This window comes from Sorex fumeus, unplaced genomic scaffold, assembly GCF_029834395.1.
Source record: "Sorex fumeus unplaced genomic scaffold, SorFum_2.1 ptg000155l, whole genome shotgun sequence".
Classification (NCBI taxonomy): domain Eukaryota; kingdom Metazoa; phylum Chordata; class Mammalia; order Eulipotyphla; family Soricidae; genus Sorex; species Sorex fumeus.
Window position 1 is genome coordinate 1,228,124 of NW_026606212.1, and position 18,658 is coordinate 1,246,781.

Genomic DNA, 18,658 nt, shown 5'->3' on the forward strand with positions numbered 1-18,658 from the left:
TGGGATGTTGGTAATCGAACCCAGGTCTGCTGCGTGCAAGGCAAACACCCTACCTACTGTGCTATCACTCCAGCCCCGCATCAAGTTGCATCATAACAAACTTCTCATTTGTTCTGGCATTCTTGAAAATATTCATCTAACATAGAAGACGATTCTTCTTCATGTTCCTGATATAAATAAAACACAAAATAGAAAATACATTGATTTCTCCGCAGACCCAGTGTGTATTTACCTACTGTTCAGGCAATGCTCTATAATACCCAGAGGTAGTGCTGATAGATATTCATGAACAAAATTGGGGCGAATGAGACAGCGCAGGGGGTGGGGCACCACCCTGAACACGGGGCACAAAGCACCATCAGGTTCTGGAGCATAAAAGCCAGCAAATGCGCAACCGGGGTTTTGGTTACTCTTTGTTCTTTTTGGTTTTGAGTTCTTGAGCCACACCCAGAGATCAGCCAGAACGGGCCAGGTTCTTGCTGCCCCTGAGACTTTAACTTAAGGAGCTGCTTAGATCAAACAGGAGGGCAGAGGTGTTCAGGGCAATGCTGGCTCTGTGCTCAGGGACCAGACATGAAATGGGGAACTGACCCAGCGTCAGTCCAGGGGAGGCAGAGAATGGTCTTTCCCTCTGCGCCGTTCTCTGGCCCTGGCAAATCTAAAAGGTAAAAGGTAAAGGCCCTCCCGTTGATCGTCGATTTGCTCGAGCGGGCCCAGTAACGTCTCCATTGGAGACTTTGTTGTTACTGTGTCTGGCATATCGAATACTCTCGGTAGCTTGCCGGGCTTTCCGAGAGGGGCAGAGGAATCGAACTCGGGTCAGCCATGTTGGCCGCTTGTAAGGCGAACGCCCTACCACTGTGCTATCGCTCCAGCCCTCGGCAAATCTAAATCGTCAGAAATTACCATGGGTTCTTTGAATTCCAAGTCTTCTCCGTACTGAATGGCAAAATCAATATGCTGTAATACAATGTTCCTGCTTTCTTCTCTGACTGATCGTAAGGCAAAAATCGGACCATGCTGTAGTCATCAATCTACAAATTAAAGATTTCAGAAAGGTCATTCAACGGACGCTTCAGTGTGAACATTGGTAGTCTAATTAATACCATCTATGCCTGTGCAGGGAGGAGCAGACAGAACAACAGCAAATCAGCATTAATTTTTTTATGACCTCTGACCTATTGGAACACTAGTAACATTACAACATTACTTAACTAAAGACTTATTTTTTTTATTTTGGGGTTATACCTGGTGATGCACAGGGTTTACTCCTGGTTCATGTACTCAGGAATAACTCCTGGTGGTTCTCAGGGGACTTATGGGATGCTAGGAATCAAACCCGGCTCGGAACCATGCAACGCAAACGCCCTACCTGCTGTGCTATAGCTCCTGCCCCGACCAGAAACTGAGACTTCTTTTAAAGTAATTTATCTGCATTCAACCACCACTGAAAATTTCAAAAGGGTACACGCAATTCTGATGTGCCAAGTGGCCAGGAATAAAAGACATTGCAGAATTTCTCTGCTGTGGGATGGGAGACCTAGTACACTGAGTTGGGCACTTGCCTTGCACGTAGGCAAGGGATGCACCCGGGTTCGATCCGCCACATCCCGTATGCTCCCGGAGCCCACCAGGAATGATTTCTGGAGGCAGAGCCAAGAATAAACTCTGACCACTGCTCAGTGTGGCCTCCTGCCCTCTCTGCTACAACCAATGACAACTTTTTTCAGAGGTGAGGGGAGGCCATATCCAGACAACGCTGGTGGCGACCATATGGTGCCAGAGATGAACCCTCGGCCCCTTGTGTGCAAAGCCTGTGGGGCTGCCCACTGAGCTCTCTCCCTACTTCTATACTAACTTCGAAGCAGACAGCCCACCGCTCCCAACATGCTGCTCCCGTATAAAAAGAAATGCGCTGGTCTGTGCCGTCCATATGGTGGCCACTGCTTGGGGGTGTGTAAGCATGTGACAAGACCATTGAAAAAATATGGGTCCAGGGAGGTGCGGGGGGAGGTGATGAAGAGCTACGACAGGGGTTACAAATGGCCTGCACCCCACACACCTCAGTTTGAACACCCAGCACCACATATGGTCCACCAGGCACAGGGGAGAAACAGCCCCTGAGCGCCACCAGGTGTGGCCCTCAAACCTTAAAAACAACCCACAACAACCCCAAACACTTGCAAAACTCATCAGCCCAGGGATTAGCACAGGGCTTGATTCTTGGCTCCAGATGACATCCTGAGCATTGCTGTGTATAGCCAGGAAGCAACCAATACTGCTGGTACGGCCCTCTGGGCCCTAGCACTGACCACTACTCGCCTGGTGGGCCAATAATCAGAGTGGGCCCTAGGCCCCCCAGTACAGGAGGCCCACCATCCCCACCACCAAAATTTAGAAAAATACAAAATCTTACCAGCCCACATATGGCGTTAGTCAATTTTTTGAATTTTTTGCTTCTGAAGTTACTTGTAGAATCATCTAATAAAGAATACATGTCTGGATCTAGAAACCTTTAAACATGAGAGACTGGTCAAGGAAAGAATCCTAAACACTAATTTTGTAGACTGACAATCGAAGTGAAACAAAAAAGGTTCAGCACTGCCAATGAGACCTTAATTATAGTGAACTTACTTCTCAATTTCCTTTTTAGCTCTTTTACTCAGCAGGTCCATTTTCGTCATGATGTTAACTTGCGGGATTTCTAGAGATACCATAGCACTCAAGGCTGCCAAGATGCCAGAAACAAACTGAAAGAGGAAACAGGAAAGGGACGATGAATCAGTTGTCACCAACAGTGTCCACATAAAAGGTTTCTGATCCCCACTGGATAAAACCCACCTAAATAGGAGAAACGCTAAGATTGGGGCCCGAGCAAGAGTCCAGGCTTTAAGGCGCTTGCCTTGCGCCTGGTCAGCCCAGGTTCTAGCCCAGCACTCCACAGGGTTCCCAGAGCACTACCTAAGTGATTCCTCGGCACAGCGCCAGTAGTGAGCCCTGAGCACTGCCAGGCTGGGCCTAACAGAAGACTGCTGGGCCAATAGCTGACCTTAGGATTTTAAAGGTGAGATGGGAAGGAGAAACGCGATCTACAGTGACCACACTTCTCCACTCAACAATATTTTAAAGTGTTCAGGAGGTAGCTGGGGTTGAGTTCAGCACTGAGGAAACATGTAGTGACAGGGATTAAAAGCAGGTGGGCCACATCAAGGCAAGCTCCTTAAGCCCTGTACTATTTTGGGGGGGGGGGTAATAACTGGCAATGCACAGGGGTTACTCCTGGCTCTGCACTCAGGAATTACTCCTGGTGGTGATTAGGTGATGCTAGGAAACGAACCCGGATTGGCTGTGTGCAAGGCCCTACCGGCTGTATTATCACTCCAGCCCCCATTTTTAAAATTTATTTATTTATTTATTTTTGGGAAGCCCTGTACTATTTCTGACCCTTTAACGTTATCTTCTGTCATGTTCCCCTGTCCACCTCCCCTGATGGGTGTTTCCTTTTGGGTTTCTGGGTCACCCAATCCCCTGATATAACTAAGGGGTCACTTCTGGCTCTGCACTCAGGAGTTACTCCTGAGCAGCTTGGGGAACCATATGGGGTGCTGGAGACAGAACCAAACGCCCTCCCTTTGAGTTTTGGGGAATACCCAGTAGTACTCCTCGCTTTGTGGTCAAGTATCACTCCTGGAGGGTCTCGGGGGGCCGGTGGCAGTATGCAGGGATGACACCCAGGCTGGTCACATGCAAGGGAAGAGCTCCACCCACTGTACTATCTCTCCAGCCTCCGGCTATTTTTTTTTTTTGGTTTTGTAGCCACACACAATGGTGCTTGGGACTTACTTCTGACACTGTCCTGGGACTACTCCTGAAGGCGACAGCTTAGAGTTGGGGACCACTAGAACTGCACAAGGGGCAAACTCAGGGCCTCAAACATGCCAGCTCTGTGCTCTGCCACTGGAGCCATCTTCTTGGCATATTAATTTAACAAACATAAGTTCTAAGTCACTCCTGGGTATAGTTCATGAACTGGTAATAATTAAACGATTATGACTAAAGGTATTTGTACTCTGCTTGTGCCGGAGACTGAAAAATCAAGGACAGGTATAGTTTCAAACCTTGAAGGACTCCACCATGAATTGAGAATCAACAAGAAACACTCCACAGACTCAGAACTCCCACCGTTCCAGCTGCTGAACCAGCTGTTTCATCACGGGCAGGTTTGTGTACAACTCAATCTGACCTACAAGAACAGAAGCTTATTATAAACATGAAATACATTCAACCATCAATGATGGGATAAAAACTTTTCCCGGAAACTGTCTTAGGAGGCTTGAGAGATAGTATAGAGGGTGGGAATTTGTCTTGCACACAGCCAACCTGGGTTTGACCCCATAGGGTCCCTTGAGCACAGCCAGGAGTAATTCCTGAGCACAGGAGCTAGGAGTAACCCCTGAGCATCATCAGATACAGCACCCGCGGTCCCCCCAAATTTTTTTAAAGGAAGTCAGTCCCTACAACTAATATATTCAATTTTGCTTGTTTTTAGCCGCACGTGGGGATGCTTGAGGGTCTCTCCGAAAATGCTGGGAGGGCTCGAGGCTACTCAGAGTCCTACATGCAAAGCCTACTACATGCAAGGCCCGCTACATGTAAAGCATGTCCCCAGCCCACTATATCTCTAGCCCCTACACTATATTCAATTTTTGTTTGTTTTTTGTTTGGGGGACAACGTGATAGTGCTCAGGGCTTATTCCTGATTCTGTGCTCAGGGATGACTCTTGGCAGGCTCCAGGAACCATATACGGTAACAGGGATCACCTTAGCTGTGTGCAAGGCAAGTGCCCTACCCACTGTAGTATCTCTCTGGCTCCACCAATATTTTTTTTTCACTTTGGATCACACCTGGTGATGCGCAGGGTTTACTCCTGGCTCTGCACTCACAAATTGCTCCTGGCAGTGCTCGGGGGACCATATGATATGGTGGGGTTCCGTGTCAGCCGCATGCAAGGCAAACGCCAATCCCATTGTACTATCACACCAGCTCCCCTGGCCCCCCGCGGAATTTTTTAAGCAACTCTGGGTGCACATGTATGTAAAAGAGGCATACAAAGAAAATATACTGTCATCATCATCATTACTGTCCTCCTGTTCATCGATTTGCTTAAGCAGGCCCAGTAACATCTCTATTGTGACAATTGTTACTGTATTTGGCATATTGAATATGTCAAAGGGAGCTTGCCAGGCTCTGCTCTGCAGGCGAGATACTCTTCGGTAGCCTGCCGGGCTCTCCAAGAGGAGTGGAGAAATCAAACTCCAGTCGGCCATGTTGGCTGGTTGCACTAAAATTATTAAAAATGATTTTAAAACGGGCTGGAGTGATAGCACAGCAGTAGGGCATTTGCCATTCACGCAGCCAGTCCGGGCAAACCGGGTTCAACTCCTTTGCCCCTCTCGGAGAGCACGGCAAGCTACCGAGAGTAAATTGCCCACATGGCAAAGCCTGTCAAGCTACCTGAGACGTATTCGATATGACAAACACAGTAACAACAAGTCTCACGATGGAGAAGTTACTGGGCCTGCTCAAGCAAATCAATGTACAACGGGAGGACAGTCACAGGGATTTCATTTATTTATTTATTATTATCATTTTTGCTTTTTGGGTCACACCCGGAGATGCTCAGGGGTTACTCCTGGCTCTGCACTCAGTAACCACTCCTGGCGGTGCTCAGGGGACCATATGAGATGCTGGGATTTGAACCTGGCTCGGCCATGTGCAAGGCAAACGCCCCACCCGCTGTGCTATCGCATCGCTCCAGCCCCGACAATGACAGATTTTAAAACAAATTTTTATTCTCTTATTTTGAGGGGCGGAGGTTTGGGCCACACCCACTGGTATTCTGGGTGGATTCCTGACTCTGTACTAAAAGACAACTCCTGGCAGTGCTTGGGGGATCCTATATGGTACCAGGGATCCAAACTTGGGCTGGCAAAAAGTAAGGCAAGGGCTTTAGCTGCTGTACTATGGCCCTAAAAAACGAACAAACAAAAAAAACCCCTTGGTTTTGGCCGATATCCACTAGTATTCATTGAACCATATATGGTACCAGGGACTGAACCTGTGTCTGCCACAGCATCCTACCCATCCTTCTGTCTTTCTAGCTCTAAAGCAAACCTTACAAAAACTGCATGACCGAAGCTGGAGTGATAGCACAGCAGGTAGGGCGTATGCCTTGCACACAGCCGACCCGGGTTCGATTCCCAGTATCCCACATAATCCGCTGAGCACTGCAGGAGTGACTCCTGAGTGCAAAGCCAGGAGTAATGCCTGAGCATCACCAGGTGTGACCCGTAAAGCAAAAAAAAAAGCTGCATGACCTGGGGCCCAAGAAACAACAGGCTGAGCATATGCTCTGCATGCAGAAAGCCTGGGCTCAGTTCCCAGCATGCTTTGGTCCCCATGCAGGGCTGGGAGCAACCTCCTGATAATGGAGTTCGGAACAGCCCCAGCCCCTAGCACCTGTGGATGTGGCCCCCAGACGGAAGAAAACAAACAGACGTTCGACAGCCCCTCATGGGATGACAGTCCACTGTCTAAGAATCTGGGGTAAAAGTAAATGAGATGCTAATTTCACTTTCTCCCACCAAGGACAGAACTGCACAACTCAGGGAAGATGACAATCTAATTACTGAGCTACCTGGACAGTCAAAAAGGATGTAGTCATCCTCGACATGGCCAAGGCAGTTCTCCAGCCACTCAAAGTTATTGGCAAAATACTCCATGCAAAACACCAGTCCTCCATTGGGACCGAAGCGCAGGGAGCCATCCTCCAGCACATCATCCACCTCGATCAGTTCCCAGATGTCTGCAAAGAATAAACAGGAAATGAGTGCCCATTCCAAAATATTCACATTCACTAGTAAATATTATAACTGTGACAGTATCTACAAAACTGAACAGGGGCTAGAAAGAAAAAACAAAAAACAAAAACAAAAAGACACCAAACAGGGGCCTGAGGAATAGAACAGCGGGTATGGCTCTTGTCTTGCCTGTGGACAACCCAGGTTCAATCCTTGGCACCTTATATACTTCCTCAGCTTGACCAGGAGTGATCCCTGAGCACAGAGCCAGAAGTGCAGAACACAGCTGGGTGTGGCCAAACCCCACCCCACCCCTCAAGAAAAAAAAAAAAACTAAATAAATAATAGTAGTCAAAGGAATCCCACTCTCAAGTAATGATGCATTACAGTCTCCCAGGTAGACTTAAACCAGAAACACAAGGGGCAGTACTCTTAGAAGGCTAGTAGTTGTACTTATAAATGATAAGGGCAGGGCACACACCCTGCAGTGACAGCAGTATCAGAAGCAAACTCTGAGCACCACCAGATGCGGCCCCAAAACAAAACAAAAGGCCAAAGAGACAAGAAGGATTTAGGCCCAGTTCAAATTCCACCCCCACGTAAGCCCTGCAGGAGCAGAGCCAGTAGCGACCCCCAACAGTTAAACCAAATGCTTCAATTCTTGTACTGTATTTTGATCTCTTTCTTCCTTTGGTTTTGCAACCACAGCTGGTGGTCAGGGGCATCCCGAAACTTGCTCTACATCCCTCTAAGTTAGCATCTTGGCCTCTGATTTTTTTCTCCCTCTTTGGCCTCCCAGGCAGTGTTCAGAGGCCCAGGGGCCAGAGACCAAACGCCAGCGCCCAAAAATGAGATGATCACCTGGAGGGTCTTAGGGGCTACAGGACTACGGTACCCAACAGTGCTCAGGGGGCCCTGCAGTGCTGGGCATTAAAACAGTATCCTGTGTGTGCCAATTATTTGCTCCTAAACCCTCTACGGGTAAGGCGTTTGCTTGCACGCAGCCAACATGGCCGACCTGAGTTCGATTCCTCCGCCCTGCTCGGAGAGCCCGGCAAGCTACCGAGAGTATTCGATATGCCAGACACAGTAACAACAAAGTCTCCAATGGAGACGTTACTGGGCCCGCTCGAGCAAATTGACGATCAACGGGAGGGCCTTTACCTTTACCTTTTACCTTTACCTTTAAACCCTCTACTATCTTCCTGGCCTCCACACTTAATTTTGTGCAAAGATGTTAAGGAATAACACTACAGACTTAGGAAATATTCTCAGCCTCAGTGGAAGCAAGAGTTGGGAATGCTTTTTCCTGCACACTCTCATGTACCTTTTGCATTCTGAATATTGTGCATATAAAAACATCTGTTCTAAAACAAGTGAAGTGGGGCTGGAGCGATAGCACAGCGGGTAGGGCGTTTGCCTTGCACGTGGCCCAACCCGGGTTCAATTCCCAGCATCCCATTTGGTCCACTGAGCACAGCCAGGAGTAGTTCCTGAGTGCATGAACCAGGAGTAACCCCTGTGCATTGCTGAGTGTGACCCAAAAAGCAAAATAAAATAAAAGAGGTGAAGCAAGGGACAGGGCAAGGAGGGATAGTACAATGGATAGGGCGTTCGCCGTGCACACTGTAGATCAGGGTTCAATCCCCGGCATCCATATGGTCTCCCAAAGCACCACCAGGAGTTATTCCTGTGTGCAGAGCCAGGAATCACCCCGAGCATCAGGAAAAACAAGGGCTAGATAGACTTAAGGCGCTTGCCTTGCATGCAGCCAACCTGAGTTCAATCCCCTCTGACCTAAGAATTCAAAGTGAGGCCTGTGACATCTCACTTTTTATTAAGGGAAACAAAGGGAACTGTCACAAGCACATCAATAAGTGGATGCTAACACATGATGTTCTACCTTCTGCTGTCTACCATGAAAGCAGGGATCAGACTGAACGAAGTTTTCAGCTTCTGTGCCTCCCCAGAAGCAGGGGGCAGCACTCCCTGCCTCAGGGCCCCCAAGGAGAGGGAAGTCTGCGCCCGGGACTCACCAGCCATCACATTATAGTTGAAATCCTCTGCTGCGAGATCTAAGTTCACCACCTGGACAGAACGGCCGAGGGCTTCACAGTGCTGGACCATGGTGGCACAGTAGGTGCTCTGTGAACCGGGAGACAGGAGGGGACAGAGCTTCTGGCAGAACCCACACCACCAGATGAACCCCCACAGCCCCTGGTCAGTGTCTGCTAAGGCCCAAACTAAGCCTTAATCCCCCAAGAAATGGACTGAAACCAGGGGAAAGACCCAACCTCGGGCTGGGCATAAGGGAACTGCATGCAGTGCAGATTCAGCCCTACTGTGGCCACACTGACCTCAGGCCAGCGTCCTCTTCCCGGCCAGTGTCCTTATCCCCGGCAGCTGGTTCTCCTCACTGCTATCAGGTGCGCTAAGTATGACTGAAAGGGAAGATTTCTCCCCCGCCCTTGATTTGGGGGCCACAGCCAGCGGTGTTTAGAGGGTCTACATCGTTTGGAGATAGAACCCAGATTTGGTGTGTGCAAGGCCCTGCATGCTCAACCTTTCTGGATTTTATTTCCCTTTAAAAATGAGAATAGGGTCTGGAACATAGCACCGTGGGTAGGGCGTTTGCCTTGCACTCAGCTGACCCAGTTTCGATTCCCACTTTATCAAATAAAAAAAAATTGGGGGTTGGAGCGATAAGACAGCGGGCAGGGCGTTTACCTTGAAATTGGCCAGCCAGGTTCAATTCCCAGGATCCCCTGTGTTCCTCTGAGCCCCACCAGGAATCACATCACTGGGTGTGACCCAAAAAGCAATAATAATAATAATAATAATAATAATTTTTAAAAATGAGGGTGGTAGGGAATAAGTTATTGCGCACTAAACACTCTCTGCTCTTCCCCCAGAGCCCCGGCCCCCCGTCCCCCCACCAACTCCCATTTTCTTTTCTTTTCTTAAATTTAATTTCAGTTTTAATGTTTTAAATTTTTCCTTTTTTAATATGTTTTTTAAATTTTTTTACTTTTTAATGAATCACTGATAATCACTTGATTATCACACCAAGCTCACGGGAGAGAACAAGGCAGAGTCTCCTACCCCTTGCCTGACTGTCCTCACCAGGGCCAACAGCAGAAGACCTCCGGCACCAGGCCAAAGTCATGCTGAGACCACTCTCCACACGCTTGGATGAGCCTCACACATAAAGGAACGGGCAGAGCAATTCAGGTGTGTGGGACCCGGGGCTGAGATCTCCAAGCCTGCATGGAGACACACACCTTCTACAAGATCACTGTCGGTGATTTTAATGCCAAGATAGGACCAAGAAGATCAGCCGACGAACTCCACTTCGGGACTCATGGCCTAGAATGGAATGAACAGGGTGACAGACTGTCTGAGTTCATCATGTCAACCAAGACCATCCATGGTAACTTACAGTTTCAAAAGGCTGAATCTAAATGTTGGACATGGGAGTCTCCTGGTGGACGGTTCCACAGCAAAATTGACCACATCATATTCAATCTTCGGTTTTGCCTAACCGATGTTGCTGTTGTCGCAAAATTCCAAATGGGATCGGACCACCGTCTCCTTCGTGTAAAATTCTACCTCACAGAACGGGGAGAAAAGAATGCAAAGTTTAAGAAGAGAACTCCCAGAACAACCACCAAATGGGAGCTCATTGGCTCTGTTGTGGCAACATGGGAAGATGCCATCATTGACACCACTGATGAGGAATACGATCCAATGATTCAGCAACTCCATGATTGTGCGAGGAATGTCAAGAGAGAGATAATAAAAAAAAAAAAACGCCATTCTTCGTACACTCTTGAACTTATTCGCCAACATGCCTTGGCACATGCCTCGGGCAACCAAAAGAGAACGTCCGACCTGGCAAAACAGTGCAGAGAAGCGATCAAGGATGACCTCAAAGACCTCAAAGAGAGCAGCAGTGCTGGTAGATGCGGCAGAAGCCGGGAACAGCATTTGTAATGCCCGCCTGTCTTTCACCAACTACAAGACCAAGATGACTGCCCTCCGACATCATGATGGCTCTATCACATCTTCCACAAGGGCAATGGAAAAGATTATTCATGACTTCGACTCAGATGTCTTTAATAGCCACGCCCACTTGCCCACATCCCAAATTCCACACGATAGATATCTCATTCCCAATGTTCTCCGTTCCGATATTCAACACACCATCACTTTGGTAAAGAAACAAAGAGCACCTGACCCAGACAAGGTCAGACCTGAGCATCTGCATCAGTATTCATCAATACACTGGCTCAGCTCTTCACACACTACCTATCTGAATGCAAGGCTCCATCCCAATGGAAAACCAGCAAGACTGTACTACTATACAAGAAGGGAGACATCCACGACATTGGCAACCATCACCACACCTGTCTATTGTCTGTCATCTACAAACTGTTCACATGAGTTATCCAAAATAGGATTGGCAGAACGCTAGATGAAGGACAACCATGTGAACAAGCCGTGTTCCAAAAAGGGTTCAGCACCATTGACCATATCCAAATGATAACTAAGCTCATTGAGGTTTCTCAGGAGTTCAAGATGCCGCTCTCTCTAATGTGCATTGATTTAAAGAAGGCCTTTGATTCTGTTGAGACGGAAGGGGTCATTGAAGCCCTAGCCAATCAGCGCGTACAAACTCAATACATCAGGATCCTCCATGAGCTCTATTATGGATTTACTACTAGGATCTCACCATTCTACAAAGAAGTAATCATCCATGTCAATAGAGGGGTTCGGCAGGGTGATACCATTTCACCAAAACTCTTCACTGCCACCCTCGAGATCATCATGCGATGACTGGAATGGGAAGGAATGGGAGTGAAGACAGATGGTCGGCAAATACACTACCTCCACTTTGCTGATGACCTCGTTCTAATAACACCAAACATCAGCCAAGCGGTACAAATGCTGACCGACTAGGTGAAAAGGAAGCTCAGATAGAGAAGAGAGCACCAAATAAAGGGTGTTGTGAGGACCCTCCCAGGGTGGGAGAAGCATGCTAAAAGTAGTCTATAGACCAAACATGATTGCCACTCAATGCCTCTCTTGCAAAACACAGTACCCAAAAGAAGAGAGAGAGAACAAGGGGGAATGCCCTGCCACAGAGGCAGGGTGGGACAGGGGGGATGGGGGGTGAGAGGGATGCTGGGACCGGTGGTGGAGGAGGATGGGCACTGGTGGAGGGATGGGTACTTGATCATTGTATAACTGAAACCCAAGCACAAAAATTTATATGTCTATAACTGTACCTCATGGTGTTTCACTAAAAAAAAATAAAATAAAAATTAAAAATTTTAAAAAAAATGGGCTTAGATCTCTGTGTAACAGCATGTGCAAAAGTAAGATCAACATGGATTAAAGTCCTCAATATCAGACTGGAATCCATAAGGTACACTGAAGACAAAGTTGGCAAAACCCTCCATGACATTGAAGCTAATGGTATCTTCAAAGATGCCACGCCACTGGCCAAGCAAGTGAAAACAGATAAACAAATGGGACTATCTTAAACTAAGAAGCTTCTGCACCTCAAAAGAAACAGTGACCAAAATACAAAGATAATCTACAGAATGGGAAAGGATGTTCTCCAAATACACATCCGACAAGGGGTTGATATCAAGGATATACAAAGAACTGGTTTGTGTAAACACACAAAAAATAAAAAGGCCGGCAGTCAGGCCGTTTCCCCACTCCAGGGAGGTCGATGGCGATGGTCAGGCGAAGGAAGGAAACGGGGACCAGGCTGGTTGGTCTTAGCAGCCGTTTATTACATGGAAGTGATGTATGTCATGGAGGCCTCAGGAATCCTCAAGCACGTGCGCACCTTTGTTCTCTCCGCTTCTGTCCTCAGCCCCATCTTCCCAGGTTCTCTGATGCGCGTGTCCCCCCAGAGAGCCCTGAAATCTCCCTTATATAGATCATAGTACCTCTAAAGGGCGCAATATAATGATGTCATCAAAAGGAGTTACAGAAAGAACATTGAGGCAGCAAACCATACATTGTTTCCTTACATCTGCAGGCCAGTAATCCTGGCCTCACCTTTTCACAAGCTACAAGCACTTAGATTAGCACAACAAAGACCAGTCTGCTAGAGCTTGGAATCTACATCTCCAAAAAAGCAGTCTCATCCAAGCTAGTCAGGACACACAGGAAACTGCTTCTAGGACGTGTTTCTCCTCTCCTTGTCCAACCAACATATAAGCATACATAATATTAATCATTTCGTATGGACACAGTAAGAAATACTTTGAGCTTATAGAATTGCTCTCCTAGGGCCATCTCGATCTCAGACTGCAGTGCTCAGGCCAGATATCTTTCCTATTCCTAGCAGCAGGGCCCTAGTCTTGTCGTTACTTTTGGATAATGACATCATTTGCCTATGATCAAACTCTTAACTTATAGTTAAGAACCGTGGCATCTTGGCCTGGCCCATCACGCTGCCAGGGTAGCACATAACTTACCAGCTTGCCCTGGTTCCATCCAGTCCCACTTCGGGACCCTGCCCATGGGGCGCCAGGAAGTGAGGGCAACTGAGGCTCAAGTTGAGAAGGCAGATGCCCAGGAGTGAATAACATTCAAAAGCAATCAATTCCTAAGTTACGGAGCATATTAATTAATTGTCTTCCTGTATCTATACAAAAGGACATTGCATTAAAGTAAACTGCTCAAAAGACATAAGGAGAGGAGAAAGGCAATATTAACTTACAGTACAGCTTCAGTGTCTAAGAAGGATGAGACCTTACAAATTGGTTGGGGAAGAGAGCATAGAAGTGGTTACAGACTGACAAAGTAATGGGAGTGACGCGGGAGCACTTTAATGGGTACAATCTGATAAACCTAAGCTCCGTGTACTCCAACACTGGTTGAACTCCACAAGAAGAAAACATCCAACCCCATCAAAAAGTGGGGCAACGAAATGAACAGAGACTTTCTCAAAGAAGAAATCCGAATGGCTAAAAGGCACATGAGAGAAAATGCTCTACATCATTAATCATCAGGGAGATGCAGACCAAAACAACAATGAGGTATCATTTCACACCACAGAGACTGGCCACATTCAAAAGAACAAAAGCAACCTGTGTTGGCGTGGATGTGGCGAGAAAGGGACCCTCCTTCACTGCTGGTGGGAATGTCAACTGGTTCACCCCTTTTGGAAAACAGTATGGACGACTATCAAAAAATTAGAAATTGAGCTCCCATTTGACCCAACAATACCACTCCTGGGAATATACCGCGGAGAGGCTAAAATGTATAGTCGAAGTGACATCTGCACTTGTTTGTTCATTGCAGCACTATTTACAATAGCTAGAATATGGAAAAAACCTGAGTGACCGAGAACAGATGACTGGTTAAAAAAAACTCTGGTACATCTACACAATGGAGTACTATATAGCAGTTAGAAAAAATTAAGTCATGAAATTGACATACAATTGGTACTACATGGAAAATATTATGCTAAGCGAAATGAGTCAGAAAGAGAGGGACAGACATAGAAAGATTGCATTTATCTGGGTAACATAAAGTAACAAAATAAGAGATTAACACCCAAGAACAGCTGTGATAGATATCAGGTTGTTCTCTCCATGGCTGAGAGGCCAGCTGCACACTCTAGGGGTAAAGGCAACTTAGATAGAGAAGGGAGCACCATATAAAGGGTGCTGGGAAGATCTGCCCAGGATGGGAGATGCCTGCTGAAAGTAGTCTATGGACCGAACATGATTGCCACTCAGTGTCTCTTCTGCAGACCACAGCACCTAAAAGGAGAGCTAGATCAAAAGGGAGTGTCCTGCCACAGAGGCAGGGTGGGATGGGCGATGGGGGTGGTAGGGATACTGGGATTGGTGGGGGTGGAGAATGGGCACTGGTGGTGGGATGGGTACTCAATCATTGATAACTGAAACCCAAGCACAAAAACTTGTAAGTCTACAACTGTACCTCATGGTGTTACACTAATAAAACAGACAAACAGAAAAGACCCTGAATGATCGGTTTGAGGCTCTGCATATTCCTAGAAGGAGCAGATGCCACTGGGCTACGCTAGCACGCAACAGGGATGAATGGAGACATTACTGGCACCACTCGAGTAAATCGATGAGTAACGGGGTATCAAGTGATCAAGCGATCAAGTGACTTTTAGTCTTTTAATTGTACAAATAATATTCAGTGTAGGAAAACTAAAAGATAAAGGTAAGATAATGATCTTACTTAATTTTCCCAGGTCTTATTCCTTTCGAAAAAAAATGTATGTTACAATACCTTTTGCTCCCCAAAATCAATAAAAATTATCCAATAGCACCTGTGACCATCATTGCTACTTTGTTATATACAAAATTATTTACATTCATTGCAATTTCACCTTCAAACTCTTTTTTGGGAGGAGGAGTACACCTAGCTGTGCCTAGAGCTTGGCCAGAGATCACTCTCGATCACCGTCAGGGGCTCCTGGGACCACACGCAGTAATGGGGAAGGAACCCAAGCTGGATGCATGCAAGGCAAGCACCCAACCTGCAGTACTAGTTCTATGCCTCCCCAATTCTCACAATCGTATTTGGTGCTATTCATATTATTTTACTCTGAGGGAAAGGAGGGATTTGGGATCACACAGGGTGGTACCTGGGGTGTACAAGGTGACTTCCATCTCTGGTCTTGAAAGTCAATCCTGACAGATGGTACAGAACGTATGGTGCCAGGAATGGACCTGGGCATCTTGCACTCAAAGGACACACCATCCTTTATATTAAGTCTGCAGCCCTGATGCTATTAAAAGATTGCTTTAATTTTAATTTTACTCCATTGCTTGGAGGCCAACCACAAGGCTAGGGGAAAAGGGAGCTCAGATAGAGAAGGGAACACCAAATAAAGGTGTTGGGAGGATCCTTCCAAGATAGGAAAAGCATGCTGAAAGTAGTCTACAGAACAAACATTATTGTCACCCATTGCCTGTTTTACAAACCACAACACCCAATAAGAGAGAGAGAACAAAAGGGAATGCCCTGCTACAGTGGCAGGGTGGGGTGGGGAGAGTGGGGGGTGGGAGGGATCCTGGGATCCCTGATGGTGGGAAATGGGCACTGGTGGAGAGATGGGTATTTGATCACTGTATAATTGAAACCCAAGCACAAAAATTTGTAAGTCTGCAACTGTACCTCACTAATGAAAAAAATTGCTGCTGCGCGTTTGGCCAGACCCCAAAAACTTGGGCAAAGTTTACCAAGAAAGTACACGGCCAAAACTTAGATATGTGGGAAACACACCCACAGAACACCTCCAGTTCAGCTATATAATTGGAGGCATGGCCTCTCTGGTTCCTGATTGAACTGTTTCATGGCCAGGATCCCAGAGACTCAGAAACAAATCTTGAAACCCAGGGGCTTTTGGCAGAAATGCGTCTGGTCCCTGCAGTAGGTTACCAGTGCTGGGCCAATCCAGGTGGGAATAGGTTTCGTGGCTTGGCCTGTTCCCCACAGCGGCCCTGTGGCCGCCATGCTTCAGAGGTCACTGGACAGTCAGGTTTGGGCTCGCAGTGACGAGACACACGGGGTCTCACAGGATGGTGGGGGAGCCGCCCTTTTCCTCCCTGTCCAAAAAAGACCCTGAGTCGCTGCCCACAAATGGCCTCTTTGGCTCCTGATCAAGCTGCTTACTGGCCATGATCCCAGAGACTCGGGAGCAAATCTCAAAACCTAATGGCTTTTGATAGAAATCCCTCCAGATTTGTGTTAAAATTTCAGGATTTCAAAATCACATGGCCCTACTGCAGCCGCGCGACATCATATGTTATCCATAACCAGCAATAGATCACAAATTGTCTACTGTTGCCTTTTCAGCAAATCTGAGTGTTGGTGTAAAATCTCAAATAATAAAGGTGGGTCTGGTGTCGAACTATTGAATGGGATCCAAGTAGAGAGAGAGTAATGTGAAAATCATCTGCCCCACAGGTATAGGGAGGCTGTGGGATGGGGGTATATTGGGGATTTCGGTAGTGGAGAATGGGCACTAGTGAAGGTACCGGTGTTTCATTGCATGACTGAGACTTAGACCCGAAAGCTTTGTAACTGCTCTCATGGTGATTCAATAAAGACAATGATAAAAAATGAAAAAAAAGAGAGTAAGGAGGAGTTCATGCCAAATTCAATCAGCTAATAAGTGGCTGAATAAATAGCAATCCACTCACGTTTTTTAAAAAAAAGGAAAATAACATTTTAGCAGCACATTCTTTCAAGTGGCTGCTCCCTGCTCTCCCCAGGGCCTTGAGTTCACCACGTGGACAGGACTTGTGGGAACAGGGAGAGCAGCAGCAGCCCAGAGGGGCTGCACAGAGAGCAAGCCCTGCTGCAGGGCCACAGCTGACCTGTCCTCACTGTGATGCGCTCGATGACATCACCGACCTCTCTTTGTGATGCAACCAGACATTCTGCAGCCTCCCCACCCGCCCCCATACTCATTACTTGGTTCACTGCAGAAACGCATAGACAGCAAACATGTTTTGCTGTTTACCAAGAAATCGTGGTTGTAAAACCCCCAAGTGTAGGACACTGAAAAGATTCAGAAACTGGGTGAGGACTCACTGGAGAACTCCCCGGAATTCTTCACGAAGACAGCCGCTAGTTAAGGTCAGCAGGAACTGGCCCGGGCAGCCCAGCACTGATGCCCGTGATCAGTCTTCATCACCTCCCTGAGAGTGATGGCGCAGAAGCTGTGTGTGTGGAAGAGTGTGGACACCCGGGTGTGAACGTGTTTATCGGAGAGTAAATTTGAGTGTGTACTGGAGATGGTGTGTGTGTGAGAGTATGTGCATTTGTGTATGTACGTGTGTCTGTGTGTGTGTTGTGCGGTCATCTTGAGGGCAGCCTCTCCTACCAGGTGAGTCATCAAATTTAGCCCCCAAGGCCAGGTCACTGCTCACTGAGTTGGCACTAGGAGGTGCTCTTTGGCCAAGACTTTTCTAAACTTGATTGTTTCAATCTCATTCCTATGGGAGGTCTGTGTAGATGCAGGTCCACCAGCAGGGAGGAACTCAGAAGGGAGGGGGAAGCAGCGCTTCTGGAGCTGAGCCTTTGTGGTTCTCCCTCCGCAGAGCAGCCCACAGGAGAGAGAGACGCTCCCTCAGCAGAGCAGCCCACAGGAGAGAAAGAAGATCTTCTACATATCCTCTGGGTCCAGTTCCTCTGAAGAAAGTCTGGAATCAGCCAGCACCAAGCAGAAACAGACACCATCTAAGCAGAAAGTTGAGATTGGCCAAGGAGTGTCAACTCCCCAAAGGGCACCGCCTTCAGTGCCCTGGCCTTACACATATGGCAGAGAACGAGACTCAGAGCACCAGAAGAAAACGGGTAAGAACCAAGGGGTGTGTGTATATGCACAAGTAAAAGGGGAATGGGAAAAGGCCCACCTAGAGGTGTCCTGGGGGCTGGTGTGGGAAAGGAGAGTCACAGGCCAGAGAGCCCATTCCGGGGAGGCCTCCACAGGAAACCCCCGTGAGGTGGGCCCATGGTCTCCCCTTCCTGCTGGGCTCCCTGTTGGGGTCAGCTTTGGAGAATCCATGGAAAGAGCCATCTGGGTGACCTTTTCTCTTATTGATTCTTTAGCTCCAGCTCTGAAAGCATACTTGGCTCCGTGTCCAAGGTCAGCGCCAACACTGATCTCTCGAGTACCAGCTGCACGGCCACCCTCTGTGGCAACATTGGACCAGTTCCCAGAGGACCTAGCATGGTTACAAGTGGAAGAAGCCCAGTGTCTCACATCAGTGTCTCTGTCTGG

The 18,658-nt window shown here is 47.6% G+C and overlaps 1 protein-coding gene and 1 pseudogene across 1 annotated transcript in view; both read right to left on the reverse strand.

The window, feature by feature from the left end:
- The window catches only part of ARPC3 (actin related protein 2/3 complex subunit 3), a 133,273-nt gene extending 119,958 nt beyond the window's left edge, over positions 1-13,315 (reverse strand). Inside the window, exon 1 of the mRNA XM_056107135.1 lies at positions 13,311-13,315. Within this exon, the coding sequence (XP_055963110.1) occupies positions 13,311-13,315 (5 nt within the window). The remainder of the gene's footprint in view (positions 1-13,310) is intronic.
- On the reverse strand, positions 105-10,722 carry LOC130016453 (GPN-loop GTPase 3-like; annotated as a pseudogene).
- Positions 13,316-18,658: the final 5,343 nt, after the last annotated feature.